We start from the raw sequence: 18,360 nt of genomic DNA, 5'->3' as shown, positions 1-18,360 counted from the left end.
TCCTGTACCCCTTCCAACAGGAAACTAATATTGGCATGCAGTTTGTGGTACCTGGGGGACATCTAGGTGGAGGTGTCCAGGAGAGAGTTAGATAAGCACATGACTGGGTGCAGAGTGGGCCTTTCACAAGGGTTGGAAGCCTTTGGGAAGGACATTGAATATCGGCTGTGTTTTCAGTTCACCCATTTTGGGTCCTTTCAGTGTGATTTGTGTACGTGGGCCGGCCCTGGCTGAAAATACACATCCCAGTCACGTTCTTGGCTCCTCTGTACATGAGTCCTTTCCTAGCTTGTTATCCTTCAGCAAAAAGTCAGGCCCTATCTGAAGGCCTCCTCCAAGCTAGGTCGGAACACCTCTGATCAGGAAGCCCAATACCCTCCAATTAAGATGAATAGCAGTGGCCTACTACTCCTTGTGATAGGTGCTTCAGAAAGCTTGAAATCCTAGTCCTGAGGGAAATAAGTGTGGAGACCACTCTGCACCAGCATACTGGAATCCACTTTTCTGCTTGGTTTGAAGGCTTCCCAGGCTCCTTGAGTGAGGTGAAAGGCCATGTGGTTTCCAAGGCTCATTAGCAAGCTGCCATCTCAATCTGTGGGACAGAACCATGGCTTGGAGCAGCTTGGACTCTCGCGTGCTCGGGACGGAAGTTGAAAAGCACGGGAAAGTGGCTTGGGTTTGACCTCAATGTCAAAAGGAGACTAATTACTGCGAGGCGGCTCCTTTCCTGCACCTTCCTTCCCTTCTGGCTTCTTCCTGAAACCCGCACTGAGACTGAAAAGCCCTCTGCCCAGTTTAGTGAGAGGGAGGGAGGGAGAGTAGGTACTATATTCGAACTAATTTGCTCAAAATATGGGGATATCTAGCCTGTGGGAGAGAAAGTTAACTTGTAATTGGTTTACTGTATACTGGACAGGGTGGCCAGCTTTGTGCTCATTATGCGTGGGCAGACTAGAGTTGCTTGAGGATAGGAATAATTAAATATAATTTCTGAATCCCCAGTCTAGAGGTATCTGACACATAGTAGGTATGCAAAATAGGGGTGGGCAAAAGTAGGTGTGCAGTTGTTCATATGGAGAGAGACGTGCAGGTTATGATTATTACAATAGCTTTTTATCAACTCTGTGTTTCATGTACTCACAACTGTAAACCGACTTTTACCAACCCCATATATTTTTAAATCAGTTTTAACATTCTGGTAGTTATGTATCATTATTGCCATTTTATAAATGACAAAAGTAAGAGTCAGAGGTGTGCAATATTTTTTGCCCATAGCTGGTAAGTAGCAGAGCAGGCTCTCATGTCCAGCTTTCTTAAACCCAAGCTTCTGTTCTGTGCAAAATTCCAGAACCTTGAATAGTTACATCAGGCACCCTGCCTCATACCACTGGAATCTGGCGCTACATGAACACAGTCAGAAGATCCATTTCCTGTGTAAGACTCACTGTAGGATGCAGAGTTTGACCTGATGATGGCAGGGTTTGGGAGACAATGCTAATAACCCTGATAAAGAAAAGTGCCCCTAAAGTGCCTTGGGATGCAGGAAGAGAAATGTCTTTTAGCTGGAGAACTGGAAGGGGGCTTCAAGGAGGAGGTGGCATTGGACTCAAAGCACATTTAGAGTTGAACATGTGAAGATTGGGGTAAAGAAAAACCCAGATCATGGAAACAGCGTGTACAGAGGCACAGGGAAGAAACCGAAGAGTGTGGTTGGGCCTCCCTTTTAGCCATTTGTCTGGCTGGGCCTTTACATGACTCTTGCCTGAGGTATCCATCAAGTTCTTACTTGGGTACTGACATGCGTGTCACTGTACAGCACAAGACAAGGCATTCCTCTCTCAGGGCCCTTGTTTTCCTGTCTATAGAATGTGAGAGCATCTCTGAGGTGCCTTCTCATGCTCTGACTATAGAAACTGCTCCTCTTTTTCAATCTTACCCCTAAACCTGCCTCAAGAAGGAGCCCTGGCCACAGCCAGGCCCCTTCCTGCCCAGTGTCAGCACTGTCTTGGCTTCCCCTCCTTCTCCTTCATTTTCTGCTCTCCCCATGGTCTTCTGTTTCCAGCTCTTTTTCTTCATCACTCACAGCTCCCCTGTCTCTGTGCCTTTCTTCCACATCCACCTTGAAAAAACCAGCAATATCCCAACCATTCACCATCTCTGATCTTGAAGTTGGTCTTCTGAGTGCCGTGAGCCAAGTCACATCATGCTCATTATCTTTAGTGACTCCTGGGCCCTCCCAGCTGCAGTTCTTCTTGTACTTTGTGAGTTATAGCTCTCTTTCCCAAGGGGCTCTCTCAGACTTCCACATGTATTGATCAGCATCCTGCTCAGCAGAGAATTCTATCTCCCTGAGAACACTGAAGCATTAGTTATGTGCTTTTTCATTATCCTCACACATCCCTCACTCGGGTCTCTACCTACACACCTGTCCCCAGAGGATAAGGTGCCCACCAAGCCTGTCCCTCGTTGTGTTCTGTATCCAGTCCTCTTCAGCTGTTGAGAGGCACTTCAGTTGTTCACGTCATCCCCGTGCTCTCCCAAGTATCTTCAAATCCTCCCTTCCCCTGGATCTTTCCAGCACATAAATGTGATATTGTTGCTATGTAGTGAGTGTTTATGAAAGAATGCATATACTAGCCCATGGCATGCTGTTCATGTAAGCCTCACACAACCCTAAGAGGTTAGTGTCTGTGCCTCATTTTGCAGACGAGAAAGCTGAGGCACAGAAAGATGAAGTAACTTGCCCAAGTCACAGTTAGTTGGATGAATGGATGGATGGATGGCCTGGTGACTGGATATCTGGTTAGATGATTGGACGGTTGGGTGGATGGACAGATGGATGGGCTGATGGATGGATAGAGGATATATAGACAGATAGACAAATAACCAAAAGGAAAAGTACTTAGTATGATCAACACGGGGTCAGGGTGAGGAAGGAGACTCAGACTCTGATTTCAGAGATCCTATCATTCAGCTGGCGTGATGACCTAATACATGACTCACAGTCAGGGAGATATGTCAGACCATCTGAGATTTTGCCTAAACCTGGTCCCCTACTTTACAGACGAAATAGCTGTGTTAATCATAGTCACCTTTTTTTCTAGCTAAGTATCTTTGAGCAAGTCTCTTAATCTCTTCACGCTGTTTGCTCACCTGCAATTCCAAGGTGAAGATATCATTGCAGGACTGCTATGAGGATGAATGAGGCAGTACTCGTGTGCCACCAACAATGGTTCTTTATTTTCTCCTTATTTTTGCCTCAAGTGCTGTGGCATCAGGCTTGGACTGAAAATGTACCAGGATTTCAGAGAAGGTCCCCAAGCTGTGCACTAACTCAGATGAGCTGATGATAAAACAAAATCCTAGTGGGAGTCATTTTAAATTATTTAACCCTCTATTGCAATTTCTTACGGTCACTCTACGAACCACAGGTCCTAAGCAAAGTGGAACAATTTTCCCTATCATCCCTTTTAGTGCTCAGTGCAGACTTATCAAAGGACTTCCCAGGAGGTCACGTGGGGCCAAGGCTCTAGTTACACACCCCTGGCATGTAAAAAAATATCTTCACCTATATCTGACTCAGCAGGAAAGAACACAGATTCTTGGGTGGGGTCCCCACCAAGAATCCTCCGTCCCCAACTCATGTCAATTTTGAGCATCTTTCCAAGTTGAAGAAACTTTGTGAGAAAATTACATGTATGTCTCTCCCTTTAGGGGAAAGACACAGCTTCCCCTACCAGCTGTTTTAAAGAACAGGATTGTGAATTAAGTCAGGACAAATTAAAACGTAGCCCCATGATAGGTCTCTGGCTTCATCCGGGCTCTTACGAGATCAACATTTAACAAGAGGAGCCTGGGGCAGCATTTTCCCATTTGGGTACACTCTGGGGCACAATCAACCAATAGCTAAACCTTGTATCTTTCCCCGCCCTTTTCACCTTCTCCTCATGTATCTACCTGTGTTATACAAAGAGAACGGGTGAGACACAGATGTGGGCATGAAGAAGATGTGTGTGAGAGAGTAAGGACTGAACACTTTAAAATTACAGCATTCTCAGTTGGGGATTGGAGAAGATGAGCTGCTAACAAGTTTAGGTACAAAGGAGACTGAGCCTACATGAATATATTTAACCAAATAAATTTTGCACAATACGGCACTGAGATAGAGTTCAGCCAACTGACATAACACCTCTTCCATGAAGCTTTTTTGTTTTTTAATTCGCCTGTTCTTTCGGCAAATATTTGTTGAAAGCTGATGCTGTGTGCCAGGACTGGGGCCTGCTGCCAGGGAACCAAGACGAATAAAAGTTAGAGCCTACCCTCAGGTGGGCTTTCAGTCCAGAGAGAAGACAGACATGTGCACAGGTGAGGCAGGGTAGAGGTCAGGTGGGAAGGAGAAGTGTCTAAGGAAAGAACTCAAGTGTTCAGCCCTGGCTGGTGTGACTCAGTTGGTTGGAGCATCGTCCTATGAACCAAAAGGTTGAGGATTCAATTCCTGGTCATGGCACATGCCTAGGTTGCGGGTTCAGTGCCCCATCAAGGCAATGCAAGAGGCAACCAGTCGATATTTCTTTCTCTCTCATGTCAATGTTTCTCTCTCTCCCTCCATCCCTCCTTTCTCCTCTCTCTAAAATCAGTAAACATCTCCTTAGGTGAGGATTTTTAAAAGTGGGGGAGAGAGTTAAGGTGTTCTTGGGCCTAACTTTGTTTGTCTCCAAGGACTTACCATATTTTTCGGACTATAAGACACACCGGACCATAAGATGTACCTAGGTTTTAGAGAAGGAAAATAGGAAGAAAAAAAAAAAAAAAAACCCTGCTCCACCCCCACCCCCTACTCTCAGTGAGCCAGGTAAGCTACATTCAGACTATAAGATGCACACCCATTTTCCTCCCAAATTTGCAGGGGTGGGGTGCTTCTTGCAGTCCAAAAAATATGGTACACAGGACAGTCCGGAACTTCATAGGCTTGGAATTTTAGAACAGTTGGGGGTTTTCACCTGTTTTCAAGAGGACACCTAGGCTACAAATGTAAATAGCTTTTAACTGGGTTTTGAAGGTCTTAGCTGATGGTACCATGGTAGGTGGCCAAAGAAAGGGCTTACTATCCAACGTTTGAGGCCGATACTAGAAAAGCAAATATTTTGCTCATCAGGAAGGTGCTTCTCTGCTATGTGACTAGGAATTGTGCTGATACAGGATGCCTTAGGTCCTCATCATTCAGTCGTGTACATAACATACATTGAACTTTCCACGTACACTTCCTTCAATTATCCCCACTCACCCTGTAGGGGACCGTTATTACTCTCCCCATTTTGGGGGTGAAGAAGTATGGCTCAGAGAGGTTCAGTAATTATCTCAGGACTCCACAGGGACCCAAGGAAATTAGAGCATTAGAATCTGAACCAAAGTGTACCCTATGGATTGTGTGCTCCGTGGTACTTCGAAAGAGCCCTCCCAGGCCTTGACCCTCCAGCATTTAGTGAGAAAGCGCTGATGTTAATCACATGAATGTCAACTAGCATTTATCCAATGCTCACTTGTATTGGGTATGTTGCACGAACTAGAATTCTCATCTGATCTGACTTCATGTGAACAAGTGTGCAAGTCTGGTTCACTTGCCACTCTGCCTCATTTCCTTTCTTATAAGAATGCGTGTGCACAATTGATCACATCCTGACCATGTGCCAAGCACTAGGCTAGAAGCTGCACAAACGAGGTCATGTGACCTCGTTTAATTGGTTGAAGTTCTATCTCCCCGCCATGCCAGAATGTAAACCCCTGAGGTCAGGAGAGAGCGTGTTTGTCAGAGTCCCCCCTGGATCCCCAGTGCCCCCTGGAGTGAGCGCTCATGAAATTACACAAATTATAGCAATTCCTACAACTCTACAGCGGCTGGCGTCATCCCCTGTTTACATTTAAGGAGACATGAGACCTAGAGAGGAGCCACGACCCAAATTTCACAAAGTACCACTTACGTTACATAAAGGACATATGAGCTGTCAAAGCACGTTCTTTAGCCTCATATTTTTTTGTTTTCATTCTCCAATCTGGGAAGTTCTATCTGCTTTAATGTCAAAGCAGAATGGAGAAGGAAAAATAAAGGAATTCCTTTTCCTTGGGAGCAAAAAATATTGAGGTATACATATGTGTGTGTATGCGTGTGTGTAAACAATAGTGCCTGTAGCTTGAGGACAAATGATAAAGTAGCATCTCAAGCTTCTGTGATGAGCTGGTGAGCCTCTTCCACTCAGATGGAGGAAAACCTGGACCCCGGCAGGTTGTCTGACCATCAGTCAGCACCCCATAAACATCAAGGTCACCCTGTTCAGGCCCCTTCCATTAAAATGTAAGAGCTCACACCCAGCTTGTAAAGGGCTGATGGAGGGGCACCCGGCCACCAGGCAACTGGAGCTCCAGGCCAGGAGAGTGCGTCTAGTGTAAACTAACTGGCCAGGAAATGGAGCATTTGGACAGACAGCTCAGTGGACTCCAGATGAGAACAGTGAGACTGAGTGTCTGGGAAACTGCAAAGAGGATCTCATTTCGTTTCACATCTACCCAGGGTTTGACTTGGATATCACAAAGGACAAGCAACAGGGCCAAAAAAGGTATGAGTGGGGTGGGAGTGGGGTGTGCTTAAAGAACTGGAACTTCCTAAAGTTCCCTCAAAGGGAAGACTGCCCCTTTGCCTGACTATTCCCTTATCTGGAAATTGTCTGCCTTGAAGCATTGCTCTGGGGATTGTCAAAATGAGGAAGGAGCACCAGAGGGCCACATGACCTTGTGGAATTCCCTTATGCTGCCTGGGTCTCAGTAGCCTCACCTGAAGCAGAGATAATAGCCAGGTGTTTTCACAGGATTGCTATGAGTTAAATAAGATGGTACATGGAGAATTATAAGTGTTAACTATTAAGCCAAATACAGCTTTCTCACACATTACCTCATTTGATCTAACACCAGCCCTGTGAGATTGGTAAAGTGGGAAGAATTATTCCCGTTTTACAGAAATGAAAAGCAGGGCTCAATGAATTTCATAACTTGCAGGTCACCCAGCCAATCAATGAGTGGCAAAGCCAAGGGTAGACCCCAAATCCATCTGGCCCTAAGATTCATGGGTTTTATTTATTGCACGTAAGCAGAAAGGTGCAGAAGAGAGTGACAGCTGTGGATTATTTGGACAGCCTCTGGAACGCCAGTGTCAGTTTGTGCTTTGTCTGGACTGTGAGCTCCTGGAGGGCGGGGAGCGTATCTCACTGACCTCTAGATTCCTAGCCCCAGGCACAGCCTCTGGCACATAGTGGGCTTGCATGGGATATTATTAGAAGAATAAATGAATCAGTATGAATTTATTGATACCTATTACATATCAGGAACTCAGTACCCTCTGAAGTGTGTGCCATCATCATCCCCATTTTACAGAGGAAGAAAATGAAGCTCAGGGCCATTGAAGAGGTTGCCTGAAATCAAATACCTGACAGAGCTGGCAATTGGAGCACATCTGATTTCAAGTCATGCTCTTTCATCCCCACTGCTTCCAGACTGCTGAACTACCTGTTGGCTAAGACCTAAAGTCAGACAATCAAACTGTGGGGAGAACCTGCTCCTCTGCTCTCTACCCCTGTGAACTCTGCATGCCCTGCTGACTGGATCACAAGGCTTGGGCCCCAGCAGCCTGTCCCTCGCATAGCTCACACTTTGGTGCCACCATAAACTACCACCTGGAAACAGTGCTAAGTACACCCAAATAAGAGCTAAGCTAATCTTCCCTCCCAGTCCCCCAGGAAAGGTCTAGCTCTGAGTGCAGGCTCAGCCTCCACAGTCACCGGGGGTCACTGCCCTGTGCAGCGCTGTGCAGAAGGTTTGGAAACTTCAGAAACAGGACTTGGGGAGGCCTGAGGCCTGAGGCCTGGAGATGGTCACTGTGTTCTATGTGCAAAGGTGGGAAAGAAGTTCGAAGGGCAAACTTGGAAAGCCGTATTCCAGGAGGGCAGCTGAATGGAGAGACACTGCTCCACAGCCCATCCCACCCTCACTTGGGATAACCACAGCTCACTAAAGATAAACAGGCAAATAGTCCTGCACTGATTTTCAGCCAGGCTGCACAGGGGATCTGTGAACTGTTTTGCATTCTCAGGTACCGATAGCCCCAGGCACACACAGATTCTTCCATTACCCAACAAACCTTAATTAAGGGTCTGTTGTGTGCCAAGTTCTGTGCTGGGTGTCAGGCATAAAGAGGATCAGAAGAATCTGATCCAGCCTCCGGTGTCTCTATTGTGATAGTGAGATGAACACAGAAACAGCAAGTCACTGTACTATGTAGTAGAGAAAGAATAACCACAGGGCGAATCACAGGAGACTCCAGAGGAGGAGGGACACTGGAGCTGAGCCTGAGGGTAGACATGGAGGTACTCATATCAAACCCCCACAGGCTTAGAGCCAGAAAGGACCTTCAATGCCATCCTGTTCCTCCTGCCTTAGATGAGGAAGCTGATATCCAAAGAAGGGAAATGACCTTCCCAAGGTCACAGAGCAGACTAGTGGCTGAGCAGGCACAGAACTTGCAAACCTGGTCTTTGGACTCCTAGTCCAGAACTCATTGTCTCAAGAAACGTTTCCTGAGTGGGTGAGCTTTGCCACACCCTTCGATCATCTATTTCACTGAGTGCTCATCGCCGTCCCGAAGGCCAGCACAGGTGTGATGAGGCTGCATCATTACTGCCCACCCCCAGCACACCAGAGAAGTCGAAGGCCCCTGGCTCTAGGTCAGGGCTCTGTGAACCCATCGTACAGTGGCCTCCCCTCCCTCTGGGTAGCTGAGAAGCCCAGTGCGTTACTGCATGCAGCATCCCCCTCTCAGGTAGTGTGCTCAGCGAAGTGTCTGGCATAGGAACACACCATAGATTTTTTTTTTTTTAATTCTTGAACATTTTAGCCATTGCCTTGTAGATTCATAACAAATGTCTGAGCCCCTAAGATCTAATTTTGCTTTCCTTTTTCAAAAGTAGCTAGACTATTAGTAGCTTAGAAGGGAATAGTAATGGGCAAATGTAATTTCACACAGGAGCCAATTACTTTAGTTGGAAAGAAATTAGAGGTATTAGAATTTTCACTGGAAGATGGTTAGGCTGCAAGGCCCAGAACTGAGGCAGGGTCTCCATCAGAGCCCTGGCCGATAGTGTCGGTGGCTGTGGTTGCTCAGCCCATTTCCTGAAAAGCAGTTGTGTTTGGAGCCCGCACAACCTCTGTCTGAATAATCGCGAAGCTGCATTGACCCCAAGCCCAAGGGGCTTCTGAATCAGGTCATGTGCATGTTTGGGAAAGGCTGGGCACTTCCACCCTGGCCGTGGAGTGCACCAACCCCTACACCACCGTCTCTGCTTGGGATCAGAAAGGCCCCGTGGATGGTGCTTGGAGTTACAGTGATGAAGCACAGAGCAGGACAGAACACGAACCCAGCAGAAGCACAAAACAACGACCCGGAGTACATGAGGAGTGCAGGGGCCAGCCTGTCTTTGACCCCACGTCAAATAGAGACAAGGCTGGGACAAAACACAGGCCCAGAACCCTTCACACGCCCCCGCCAGACCCACAAACACTTCTCTCCACGATCGGGACTCATCCTCACTTTGTTTTCACACACAACTGGTTTTTAATTAAATTTGACTTTTCCTCACATGTGTTTAGCGGGACAGTACCCTCTGCAAGTGGCAAACACAGAAGAGGGGACAGGCTGGCAATAGGGAAAAGCAAACAGAGCAGAGCCCTTCAATCCGTCTTATTTTGGTGAAGAATGGGCTCAGGGAAGGCTTCCGCCCAGAGAATTGTTCTTGTCCAAGGGTCATTGTCCACGGAGATTAGCTTCCCAAGCCCCTGGAATCCTGGCTGCTCACAGGAGCCAAGGAAGGTAGCCAAGTGTGACCCTTGTTCCCAACAACTTGCTCAGAGTACTTGTGTTTTCTCTCCTCCCTCTCCTACCCCTCCTGGCCCTCTTCCCCACCGCACCCCACCCCACCCTACCTCCTCCCCACAGAGATCTGTGCTGCCGACTGCGGTGGCCATGGCGTGTGCGTGGGGGGCACCTGCCGCTGCGAGGATGGCTGGATGGGGACGGCCTGTGACCAGCGGGCCTGCCACCCGCGCTGTGCCGAGCATGGGACCTGCCACGACGGCAAGTGTGAATGCAGCCCCGGCTGGAACGGCGAGCACTGCACCATCGGTATGGTGGGCCAGGCCCGGGGTACCTTCTCTGGCCTGCATGGTGCCTTTGTCTGCCATGCACTCCGGGGCCAGGGCTGGACCCCTGCTGCATGTGGGAACTGGGCCAAAAGTCCTTTCATCTGATGACATTATGGTTGGCATTTCCTAGACATCAATTGGACTTAAACTCATAACTGAGCACTTTTAACCTCTTCTCCCCAATCTACATTTCCCAGAGCCCAGGGAGCTGGTTAGCATGCCTTGCCATCTAGTCTTCCCAGGCCAAATGCAGTATAGCTCTGTGTTAAGGAGCTGGGATTCAAGAATGAGCCAGAGGAGTCTCCCCTAGCAACAGTGGGCAAGTCCCAATGCCTCTCCGAGCCTCAGTTTCCTCACCTATAAAATGGGGATAATAATGCATATAAAGAGCTTAGAACAGGCTGGCACATAGTAGAGTGCTCAATTAATATAGACATTATTATCAAATGTGTAATCCGGTTGGGAGGGGTTGGGCTTCGCTCCGAGTCCTCCATACCCGCTGGCCTCCTAGGTCTGAGCTCCCAAAGAGGGCTGAAATCCTGGGGAAAGCTTCCCACAAGCCACATCTGCATCCCATTAGGCCTAGGACCCCTCCCTCCCTGTCCTCAGCTTCCGTCCTGTCTGCGTTTGTCTCCTTTCTCCTCTCTTGGGGGCTCCGCGGCACCACCGACCCCACTAGAGCAGCACTGTTGGCAGCTTTCAAAACAAGCTGATCACTCCATTCCCTTCTTTCTGCCTTTCCTGCTGGTTTTGTTGATTTTAAACACAGCCAGACATTTTGCTTGGTTTATTATCTGGAATGAACACTCCCCAAAAGCTCTTTATTGAATCAACTGGTTTGTGTATGTGTGTTTTAACTTCTTCCCCTTCCATTTTTTTAAAAAGAAGGGTCTGTGATCAGATGGTGAGCACATGGCTTTAGAAGGCAGGATTCTGGATGCCCCTCCAGCTCTGAAAATCGCCTCTTGAGCCTTACAGCAACTGGGAGGCAAGCCCCAAAGCCTTGGGGGGTACAAAGGAATTTTGAGCAAATGGAGCTGCCTCTTATATGATTTTTTTCAGGCTTCATTCCTTTTGTTTTATAGCCTGAAATAAATTTGTATTCGCCATCCCTGCCCTCACAACATCACCCTATTTATAATCGGCTGTAGAATACCTTGTGCTTATTACTATTGATAATAATGGCCTCTAATTTTTGAATATTTACAATGTGCCAAGGACTGTGCTCAAGGCTTTAACTACACTATTATATACTACTAACAATCACCCTGTGAAGGCAAACATATTCTTTCCTTTTTAGGGACCCAAGGCTGAAGGCCACTTAACTTTTAAGAAGTAAAACAGGAATTGGAGGCTCGGTTTTCTGAGCCATGGGCAGGGGTTGCTCCCCAGCTACTTGCTTTGCAGTCCTTGTGGGATAAATCCCAGGCTTCCTACAGAGGCATCCAGCTCATATCCTTCCCAGAGGCTGTGTCTTCCTGTTTCGGGTGCGTTCAGAGCTCCACGCCTAATGTGCTGGCCCACATTCTTAAAAGCCACTTGAAGCCAGTGGCAGCCCTCCCTCCTTTTCCATAGCTGAATGTGCCTTGTGTCTTACTGTGTGGCTTCTGGGAGAGTTCTCTATGTCAGTGGCATCTTACCTTATGATTGTCCTGAACACCCCTTAAGGGAAGTGGCCCAAGAACCTGACAGGCCTTCTTCTTTCAACTCTGCTTTCTCTTTTCTGGATGACTGAGGATAGACTGACCTTTCAGCCTCCCCAGCCCACAAGGGGGTCCATCCCCAGCAAAACCAAAATCAGTGCCCAGAGAGAGTACATTCTGTTATTCTATCTTGTTACAGAGACCTGAGCTCACCTTACCAAGTTCCACAAAGTTTACGGATGTCAGACTTTTGTAAGATGAAAACATCTCATTTGAGTCCCACAGCATGAGAGATTTAGGGCTCTTCTTCCTCAGGGCAGCCACAGAGGTTGCATGGCAGGGCTGCAGGCAGGCCTGCCACGTGCAGCATCCCAGGAGTGCCCGGCAGCGTAGCCTGAAGAACACCCCTTTTGTTCTGATGCCAAGCAGTCAAACCATCCCCTCCCCCTCCCCTGCTCACCCAGCTGTCACTCTGGAAGAGCAGATTCTTCCTGGGATGGCGGATGCGTCTTCCCCTCCAGATAAGAAATACATCAAGGTGAATGTGCACGATTCAAGAGGGAGGCTGACAGTCATAAATACCAGAAAAATGTCACAGGACATTGAAGAAGTAATGGACTAGTCATAGTGGCTCAGATGAAAGGACGCTGGCTGGGAACTCTATTACCTTTCACTGTGTGGTGAGCATTTCTTTGTCCCTGTCTGACCTCCCTGCATGGCAACTGCTCCCAGTAGGTCTCTGCCCGTGGCCAGCTGCATCTCCACTGAGAAACCGGACACCCCAGTGCTAAGGGACACTTCGGTAACCTTAGGGACAGAGGGCAGTGGTGGGCCATGCAAAGGAGGGAAACAATGGCAGTGCCCTCTTTTTCATTTTGGAATGAAATGAGTCAAGGAGAAACCCCTTTTTACACTTGGATGGTAACAAGAAGCACTTTTTTATATTTCCAGGGAACTTTGCTCCCTGAGAGGATCCTTTAGGAAAAGAAAAAAAAACATGCTGATGTCAAAAGTTAGAAATTCAAAGTGTTACATTTTCTCTTGTTACCAGATTGTTAGGCAGTAGGTCATTACCGTGCTGCTAGCGCACAGGCTGCGGTGTGGTCGTGTCCCGCACCGGAGGATGAGCCGGTGTCCACAACGCGGATGCGCGTCTACCACGCGGACCCCGAGGTCTCGTGCAGTGGAAGCAGAAGAGAGGAGAGCCTGTTTAGTCACACGCCTCTGTCCGTTCTAAACAGGAGAGGTCTGCTCGATTTCCCCTAACAGCTGGCATCAAAGAACAAGACGAGTGTGCACTCCTTATGGTCAGGTCCGCAGCATAAGGGCCTTTTTACCCCAGTGACATATCCCGGAGCAGATTATTAAAGTAGGGATTAAATGTCCCCTTTGGAGGTTTCGGTCCGTATTTTCTTTGGGGGAAGCTACTTGCCTTTCCTCAGAAGAGGTGTGTTTTCAGAACAAAAGGGAATTTGACAGTGATACCATCTTTAACAGGCAGCAGTTTCTTTCTTTTCTTGTCTTTGTCTTTCTCTCTTTCTCTATTTCTTTCTTTCTTCCTTTGTTACAAAGCAAGAATATTTCACACTGAATTCTAATTCCTTGTGTTCAAAATTATCTGCCTCTTTGCATCTTCAAGAAAGGTCAGACCGCATGGTCAGAGGAGGCTTCTGTTTCTCCCTCGGTGAACCTGTGAACCTCGGAAGGGCGGCTGGAGGAGGCCTCCCGGTGCGCATGGCCCGCGCACCCCCTGGCCTGAATCCGAATGACCCGCTCCTAAAACACTGCACACATAAAAAGGGGTTTTTATCTTTGCTCTCACTGGTCACTAGTACTCCCACTTACGTATATCAGGGATTTTCCGCCTTTCTCATCTCCTGCGCACACAAACTAATTACCAAAATTCTGTGACACATCAGAAAAAATATATATTTTTGCTGATCAGACCAAAAAAAGGTATAATTTTGATTTATTCACACAGGACTGTTATTGTTGTGTTGGCTGTTGTCAATTTTTTTTATTTGACCACCTAAGGAAAAAGAGGTCAGTGCCCTTGACTAAAAAGTCAGGTGTTGCATGTTTTAAAAATTCTTGCAGCACACTGGTTAAACATCGCTGGCATATAAGAAACCCAGTTTTCCTAATCCAGAAGTTAAGGCAGGATGGATTGATTTGGAACTGTTTCATAAGTATATGGTCAACACAGAGCCAGCAAAAGCATTTTTTTTTTGGATGTCTTTTCCAGAAATTTTATGGCTCTCTTAAGTCTGGGGCTTGACCTCCAATTTCTTTAGAGAAAGCTAAATTTAAGAAGGTGTTAAATTTAAGAAGGTGTTCAATTTTTTTCCTATTTCTTTGAAAATACTACTGACATTTTGGATCACTTCTATGATAGTTATTTTATTCACTTCAGTGCCCCTTGTCCATAAACTCTCAAAACACATGTGGGAAATACCAGCTTCTGATTACATTTGTCAAATTCCAACTTTGACCCCAAAGCTGTGATTATTCAAGATGCCAGATACACAGAATTATTTAGTAGGCTTCAGGAGAGCTATCCAATCATATAAATCTTGGTTCTTAAACAAATCCTCCTCTGGGAGTAAAGATCAAAATAATACTCTGGTGATCCAGAGTGAGCAAAACCAGATGAAGAGAAATGATAAAGACCACAGAATCCTCTAGAGTTCTGTGTCCACTTCTGAATGGTAGCTCTCAGCGTGGGGCTTTTTTGGGAGGGTGATATTTTTTGGAAATTAGTCCTCAAGAGAGAACTCATGAGGCAGTCTCGAGGTATCGGCACCTGTGTGACGGCCCTGTGCTTATCCCTCCTCAAAAGCATTGTCACAACAGGACCTGTGGCCTGACAAGGAGAAAGAGGCAAAGGACTGGGACCTACCCCAGGTTATCAGAGCAGGATGCTGGTTAGTTGCTGGTCCTGGCAGGCATTAGCCCACACGAGGTAGGGGTGGGAAACTGGAGGAAAGTTAGCGGGCCTTGTGAGTCCCTTTCCGGATGGGTGTCATTGGCCACATACTCACTGACCACCCCAAGAGAGAAGAGCATTCATGTACCCAAGATCTTAACAAGAACGTGTCTTTGATGGTTCTTCATTCATCTGAAAGTTAGATGACTACAACCACCCCAGGCATCACCTGCTGTCACAATCCTTGTTTAAGCTGGCCAAACGTGTTCCGGCGATCCAACTGTCAGGGTCAGCCGAGGCTCCTGCTGTCAGAATGAAAAGCCCCTTGCTGTGTTCACCACAGCCTTCAACTGGGGGCCCCTGAAGCTTCTTGGGATTATCCTAAGGGAAGCTTTTGTTGGTACAGGCAAGTCAAGGAAAGAAGTTTTCCTGTCAGAGGTTAGAGAGATGCTAATGAGATCTAAGACCTCCCAGGGCGGCCTCCTGCCCAAGGCTCAGATTCTGTCATGAACAGCTGTGTGCCACCACTATCCCCAGCTTCGGGCATAATGACAGGAATGCAGGGGCACAAGAAACGTTTGTGCGATATTGAAAGAATCCGCATGGCCCAGCAGGAAAAATGACTCTACTGCCATGTCTTCATCCTGAGGCTCTGAGGAGAAAGACGAAGGAATTTTGTGAAGTCCTCAACCCACCATTCACAATGCAAACTTATGGATGTTATGCCATCTTTTCTTGAAGTTAGTACTTTAAAATCATGATGAATTTCTAAGTGACCATACTCAAGGGCATATGTGCCAAGATTTTCAAACAACGAAAGCAATGCTAGTATGGACTTCTGTGTATGCCTCTTATAAATAAATAGCACTGGACTTGAAAGATCCAGGTATCACTTCCATTTTCAATAGCCAGAGACAAGGAAGCTCTATTCCTTCCCAGGAAACTGTTGGACTTAGTATTGACGGGCTGTTGCCAGCTTTTGGATTCACATTGTGACTTGCGGTCACTGTGTAAAGTGACTCACAATTTGCGGAGTCAGAATTTGAAGTTCGGAACACCCACTTTTGTCTCCTGAAACCCACAACGTTGACTGCAGCCTGAGTCTACCTCAGTCGAGCCTACTGGCTGCCACTGCTGCCGGAAGTCTGGAGAAATTAGTAAGCATTTTTAAAAGTGTTAAAAATGTATTTACATTTAATAAAGATCTTTGCTACTAAAAAATTCGCAAAAATAAAATGGCACTAGAAGAGAGAGAGAGCTCTCTGAAGTCAGCCCCTGGGCTTCGGGAGACTACCCAATAGAGACATAATCTGTACTTACCACCAGAGCCATGATATCACCATTAAGTCTGCAGACAATCAAAGTGTTTCTGGTTGGAGAACTCTCTCAAAGCGGATGCCGCGTGGTGGTGTGACCATTGGGATCACAGTGATGGTGCCTCATTCAGCCTGGTCACCCTTCCCAACCCTGTGAAAGAAATCTAGGTTCACTCCGTCTCTTCAGCAGCTGGGCTCAGAGCTTTCACAAGAATATGCGATTATGACCCTCTACAAATCTAAGAACAACTGAGCCGGGAGATCCAGTGTGTTATTGCTCTCTGGTGGCATGTCCTGGGAGGTGACGTCTAAGAAAGTTTAGATCACTTTGCAAAATTAGATAAATGAGTTTGACTAAAACAAAAGTGACAGCTGAGCCAAGAATCAAGAAATCCTCCGCCTCAGCCAGAGGTGTTTCCTGGGCTATTTTACACACATGCCGACCCTGTTTTTCACTGTTTGGCATTCCACAGCTTTGTTTATTCACTCCTGCTTAATAAGCCACTCTCCATCATTTTCCCTGTTATAGCCTATTATCTCACGGACTCCACAGCATCTATAAGAATGAAGGAGAAGCATGCAGGCCCAGTTAAAATCTCTTCCCAATTTTCCACTTGGCCGTGCAGCCTCCAGGAGAATATTTCATCTTGAAACCGAGACCACATGGATACCCACACTGAGAACAGAGCCTCCCATCCACCCATCTTTTGAGGCAAATTATATTGATGAATGGCAACAGTACCTGTCCTATCCAGAGGAGAGTAAGAATGTCCTTACAGATAGAACCCTCAGGCTTCCAGATAAGGCCCCACCATTGCCATCCAGTCCCAACTATGGACTTTTGACTCGGGTATGAAATTGATAAGCTGAGGATGGGGACCAGCCTGGCAGAAAGCATGAGGCCCTTCAGGAGACAGCCATGCTCCTGGCCTTTGACGGAGCACATGTGGGGGAGTCATACAAGGTGGGGGAGCTCCTCAAATGATTAGGCTGCAGCCAAGGTGGAGAAGGCGCAATGGTGTTAACTGGTTTATGCTGGGAATGAAGAGGTCTGCCCTGCTTTAAACACACAGTGGGGTTTCTTTCAGAGCGACATTTGACCCCCACTCTCAAAAATAAGGAAAACTTTAGGTTGCAAAATAATTCAATGCTTGAATGCAACCCCTCCATTAGGAAGGAAAACATGCACCATTCTGTATTTTGAGTTAATAAGCATTAAGAAGTGGTCAAATTTTCTTTTTCTTATTTTTCTTGGTGGCATCCATTGGCCAGCACCTCACAGTCTTTGTAAGATGCACAAAGGAGAGGTGCCTCTTACCTAGAATGCCAGGCATTCTGCATTCAAGTCTACGTGGACACATGTGTCCATAGAACATTCAAAAACAGCAAACAGATAATCTAGTGCTATATTTGACCAAAGACTCAACCCGCTTCCTTAGTGCACATCAAAGATGATTTACATATCGCATAGTTGTATATTCCACCCTCCTGCAAACCCCTTTGCCCAGACAGGGTGCACTTGCTGTTGTACCACTGCTTTCCCAGAAGGGAAGTTGGATGCTGCTCTGGGAAGACAAAGGGCAAGGTCGAGTCTACCATAGAGCTGAACAAACCTGACAGAACAGGAGTGTGGCCACTTTTGCAGCTTCCCATCCTCCTTTGTCTCCCATTTTCCTTATCCATTTGTCCTCTCATTTATATGATCATATTTCAGTTGAAGTTTCTTTTGGCCCTTTCTGGTGAATGTGCTTGCTCTCCCTCCTCCTCTCTCATGTTATCCTGTCCCAAAATATAGGGTGTACCCCCCACTGATGCCCCGGTACCTGGCATGGTTATGTGGCAGGCAGTGTTGCACTTATTGATCCTACCTTAAATGTCCTGTCTTTTATTTCCCAAGCGCACTATCTGGATAGGGTAGTTAAAGGTATGGTCTTCCTTCCTCTATTTTCCTGTTGTCTTTGTGTGTGTGTTTGTGTATAAACATAAAGAAGAATTGCGTATTTAAAAAAATGTATATACACCCCATAAGCATGGTGACTAGATGCTGCCACATCCCCAGCTTTGTCACAACATCCAGTGCCCAGAAGGTGGGGTTTTGGTCACAAGGTGGTTGATATACCTGGAGTGTCCTTCTTACCCCCACAAGTGCTCAGTCTGTTTGTGACATTACCATTGCGCTGTTGTCCTTCTCTCCCCATACACACATACACTCCTCATCCTTTATGACCATCTC

At 46.9% G+C, this 18,360-nt stretch overlaps 1 protein-coding gene across 8 annotated transcripts in view; it reads left to right on the top strand.

Annotated features, from left to right (window-relative positions):
- Positions 1-18,360, top strand: part of TENM4 (teneurin transmembrane protein 4) — a 737,502-nt gene that overhangs the window by 606,838 nt on the left and 112,304 nt on the right. For 6 of the 8 annotated variants that reach the window (XM_053924565.2, XM_053924563.2, XM_053924559.2 and 3 more), the window contains 2 exons: positions 10,037-10,222; positions 18,025-18,051. In XM_053924565.2, coding sequence (XP_053780540.1) covers positions 10,037-10,222; positions 18,025-18,051 — 213 coding nt within the window. The remainder of the gene's footprint in view (positions 1-10,036; positions 10,223-18,024; positions 18,052-18,360) is intronic. The other 2 variants (XM_053924561.2, XM_053924560.2) reach the window with 1 other exon arrangement.

The sequence above is a fragment of the Desmodus rotundus genome, chromosome 5 (assembly GCF_022682495.2).
Source record: "Desmodus rotundus isolate HL8 chromosome 5, HLdesRot8A.1, whole genome shotgun sequence".
Classification (NCBI taxonomy): domain Eukaryota; kingdom Metazoa; phylum Chordata; class Mammalia; order Chiroptera; family Phyllostomidae; genus Desmodus; species Desmodus rotundus.
This window is presented reverse-complemented; position numbering and strand designations above follow the sequence as displayed.